The 4,644-nt window shown below is 32.6% G+C and overlaps 1 protein-coding gene across 1 annotated transcript; it reads right to left on the reverse strand.

Annotated features, from left to right (window-relative positions):
• Positions 1–2,095: 2,095 nt before the first annotated feature.
• On the reverse strand, positions 2,096–3,959 carry LOC110661545 (F-box protein SKIP2-like). Its single transcript, XM_021820204.2, has one exon. It carries the CDS (start codon positions 3,796–3,798, stop codon positions 2,275–2,277), a length of 1,524 nt encoding a protein of 507 aa, XP_021675896.2. The 5' UTR covers positions 3,799–3,959; the 3' UTR covers positions 2,096–2,274.
• Between the last annotated feature and the right edge of the window lie 685 nt (positions 3,960–4,644).

The following is a 4,644-nucleotide window of genomic DNA, read 5'->3' on the forward strand; positions in this document are numbered from 1 at the left end:
TGTGCTACGCTATGTTTCGCTAATTTCTGCCCAACCTTGCTACACTGCATTTCAATTTTAACCTTGTCTTGCCTTTGACTTCTTCTCTCCACCACGTAGCTTTAATCTATCAAAAGTTCCTCCCAATGGGCCATACAATCCGCAAATATGTTGCCTTCTCTAAAAATGTGCATAATCTAACATTCCAATCCTAAGAGAGCAACTCCTTAACGCTACAAACCAGCCCTGTTCAAGCATTGACCTCAATATGATATGGATTATCTAAAATAAAGTTAAATAGTATATATTATTAAACCGCAAATATGTTGCCTTCTCTAAAAATGTGCATAATCTAACATTCCAATCCTAAGAGAGCAACTCCTTAACGCTACAAACCAGCCCTGTTCAAGCATTGACCTCAATATGATATGGATTATCTAAAATAAAGTTAAATAGTATATATTATTAAAATTTTCCTTGCATTAAAATAAAATTAATGAAATTAAAATAAATTTGAAGTAAATCCCTTAAACATTAACCTAAAATCGAATTAAAAAGTAATAATAGTAAAAATGATATAATTATTTGTCCTTTAAGAAAATAATAATAATTATTATATAATTTTTAATAAGATAAATTAAATAAAAAAAGTAGTTATATATATTAGACTATTTTTAAAAATATGATTTTTATTTTAAATAAAAAGAAAATAAATGAATAAAAATTTTAAAAAAATTAAACTAATTATAAAAGTTTGAAGAAAATTACATAATCATAATTTATAATGAGTTATTATGAATATTTTCATAAAAATTTCAAAGAAAAATATACTAAATTGAAATTTAGAAATTTTAGTCAGGCAAATTAAAGTTGAGGTATGACTGTGATACATTTTTCTAAGTTGATAAATCGTTAGTGAAATTTAATCATAAGTTAACTTATACCCAGGTGATAAGAGGTCATAGGGATTTTAATAATACTTTAATTAAAGTTTAGGGATTTTTATATTTCTGTTGGTTCAGTTAGTTTGGTTTTTTCCATTGAGCTAATTAACCAAAAATGAACTAAAAATTAAAATTCCTTAAAATTACTAACTAAAACAAAATTAAAGACTAAAAATTGAATTGAAAAAAAAGAATTGGTTTGATTATGTTCAATTTTTCAATTATGATCGAAAATGCTCAGCCCCAAATAAATTGTACATTCCTTTAGTGTGGTGGACTTAGGAAATAACTACTAAAAGCGACATGATGATGATTCTTGAAGGGTTGGACATCCAATTTTCCCAAATTTGATTTGAAGGGTTGTTAGATTTATGACTCAAGATCCTAATGAGATTTGGATAGGCATTTTCCTAATTTGAGTGGGAGAAATATTTTTCAATAGAATGAAGAATTATTTCCTATGATAGAGTAGAACTCCTATCATAATGTTATTTGTAAATTGAGTGGGATTCCTAATTAGATTAGAATTGAGGGGACTAATACTATAAATAGAAGTATTGTGGAAAGATTAATTTGGTTTTGTCCATTGTTGATGAGTGGTTTTTGCCCATTGAGAAGAGTAGCACTTTACCTATTGCAATCCTATAGAGAGAGAGAATTCGGTCTAAGGTTAAGAAAGAATATATAATTCAAGAGTAAAAAATTCTTATCCATTGTTAAGAGGACTCTTGCCCATTGTAGTTGAAAATATCTTTTGTCATATTTAAAGTAGTAAACACATTAAATTATGTCTAAAAGAGACTGAAAGTGACTAACTAATATATTTACTATAAGTAGTTTGTAGTAGGATCTCTTTGGTTTAATTGGGATGATACGCGGTTAACTTTAAACTTACAATTAATGATTACATTGATTATATTAGAAGATGACATATTCGTGTACGTAGCCCTATATGAAGAGGTTAGCACGTAAATTTTATTTTTTTATTTATTTATTTTATTTCTTTTATAATTTATACGCTTTCGCAGTGAATAACAAGGGTTTGATTCAATTTCTATCGGTAATAGTTAATCCCATAACAAATCAGGACAACACAGAAATACATTATGCCTAATCTAATCTGAAGCAAGCATGAAACCACAAGTTAAAAAAAATAAAAAATAAAAAAAAACAATAAGCTAAAAATTATATTGAAATCATCTTCAAAATTAAAATATTGAGATCAAATTCCAATTTAAAAAACAAAAAATCTCATTTCCAGATTTATTTGCAGATATCACTAACAAATTACCACACTTGAAAATTAAAAGAATTAGAAAGAAAGACTTGAACAGAAACAAAAATCTAGGCATTAATTGGGCGTTCTCCTCAAGTATCCCCTGCCAAGTTGAAGGGCATTTTCGAATCTAGACCTGAGGAAGAGAGCACCCTTGCTGCTGCAGAAAACATGTGTTGTTCTTGTTGACGATGCTATAATGCTTCCATTATTCCCTTGCTCTTCTTCTTCCGCAAGTCTTGGGAACATTAACGACCCTGTATCGATTGAGACCACCACCCAACTTCTCTGCATCTTCAGTTTTTTTATACTTTCCTGGCTTATCCCCCTGCATCTTTTTACCTTCAGCTTCACCAGGTTGGGGCAACCACTCCCAATGGCTTCAATTCCAGGTTCCGAGATGGGGCAGTTCTTGATACAGAGCTTCTTCAAGGCAGAGAATTTTTCTGCTATCAATGCCATTTCAAGATCCCCAACTGAATCGGTGTTACAAATAGCTAGTCTTTCCAGTCCCCGGCAGTTGGAAGCCAGGACAGTAAGAGAGGAAATACTTAGAGGAACCCCCATGAGGACTAGTTCTTGCAATCGGAAGCAATGATTGGCTATGGTTAATAACCCTTCATCCCCAATAGTCCGGCCTCCGAACCTGCTCCACGCATCTATATGCAGCTTCCTGAGATTCTTGCAAGAATTTGCAACTGCAGACAACCCGTCGTCTGTACAATCTGTGGTGCGGCTGAGCTGCAGAACTTGGAGATAAGGGCAAGATGAAGAGATGGCAATGAGGCCTGCGTCACCCATCTGAACATTCTCCATCTGGATCTCGGAAATGGAAGTGATTCTTGCTTGGAGACTCTGAAGGACCTTGTCCCAATTACCAGAGCTCCTGCAAACGATGAGGGTTTTCAAGGTTGTAACAGAAACAGAGAGAAGAGGGATGAAAATGCGAGCATTGTGGAGGTCCTTTAGGCAGAGACGCTCCAACTTAACCTTACTATTTTTGTTCCCAATAACAATAGCATCATTATGGGCATCGAGCTTGCGAAGACGCTTAAGAGTGAGATGCTGTAGAGAAGGGCAATTGGTTAGAAGAGAGTTAAGACCTCTGGCACCGAAACCACATGAAGCAAAAGAGAGTTTCGAGAGAAAAGGAGGACGGTGCAGGGAAAATGCTTGCAACCCATCATCAGAAATATCAATACAGCCCTTGAGTTTGAGTTTCTTGAGCGAAGCAAGAAAGATAGGAATGCGAGACAAGGCATGATCGTCAATACTGAGAAGCTTGCGAGAACATTTGAGGGAGAGAACAGAGACAGAACTAAACCGAGAAAGCAAGGCAGGTAGAGAAGGAGACATCTCACAAGGAGCAAGCAAGACAAGGCGGTATCTGGACTTGGAATCCACAACCATCCATCGCTTACAAACCAGAGAGCAAGAATTCCTGTCATGAGAACCAAGATTCCCAAACACTGTGGCGAGGCATTCGTCGGGCAGGGACAGTGTTAGATCGTCATGTTTCTTGCTGATGACAATGGAATGGCTGTCAGCTGTTTGCTTGCAGATCTCATTGCTACAAGAAGAAGAAGAGCCTTGACCCATCTCATTAAAAACTGTAACCAGCCCAGTTCCTTATTTCAGCTAATAAAAGAATCGGACGTTGCTAGCCATACATATAGAAAGCAAGGTACTTCATTTCTAGGATATATTTTTTGTTGCGAAAGTACAAAATGGAGAAGAAGGAGAAGAAGAAAAAAGGAAGAAAAAGAGATGAGAAATATGGTAAATTTGGGGCAAGAGTTTCCAGCCTGTTTGTAATGGGAGGTTGTTAAATTTTAATTTAAATTTAAGAAATTTTTAATTATACAATTTTAAAATAATTAAATAATTTTAAACAATTCTTTAAAATTAATTGAAAAATATTTTCTTAAAATATTTTTAACCTCTCAATTACAATTTTAAATAAAATTTAAATTAATGACAAGTTGTTTCCAAGACTAATAACTCTTCAGTTCAAACATGCCAACTAATTTTGTTTTTTTAATTAAATAATAATAAGGACAGATTAATAACAATTAAAAATTAAAATATATTATAAATTTTGGATTATAGTTTTATAATGCAATGCACATAATTTATATTGTATTTTTATAGATTTTATTACATTTATGTAATTATTTTATACTTTTATTTTTTATTTTGTAATTTAGTTTTCTAAAGAAAACTATCATATCATTGTCACACACCTTGCTATAAAAGAGTCTTTTATTTTTCAATATAAACAGCTTTTTCTGTAAAAAAATGATTCTCCCTCCCTCTTTACATTTTCCTACTTATTATTATTATTATTATTATTATTATTATTATTGAGAGATAAAAAAATAAAAATGAATAAAATTGATGAGAGGGATGGGATGGGAACATAGCCGTGGTCTGGGGCTGAACTTT

The sequence above is a fragment of the Hevea brasiliensis genome, chromosome 16 (genome assembly GCF_030052815.1).
Source record: "Hevea brasiliensis isolate MT/VB/25A 57/8 chromosome 16, ASM3005281v1, whole genome shotgun sequence".
NCBI classification, from domain to species: domain Eukaryota; kingdom Viridiplantae; phylum Streptophyta; class Magnoliopsida; order Malpighiales; family Euphorbiaceae; genus Hevea; species Hevea brasiliensis.

What these genes read in the sequence shown, in the direction of transcription:
- LOC110661545 (XM_021820204.2), bottom strand. Translation starts at nt 3,798, where the DNA reads ATGGGTCAAGGCTCTTCTTCTTCTTGTAGCAATGAGATCTGCAAGCAA.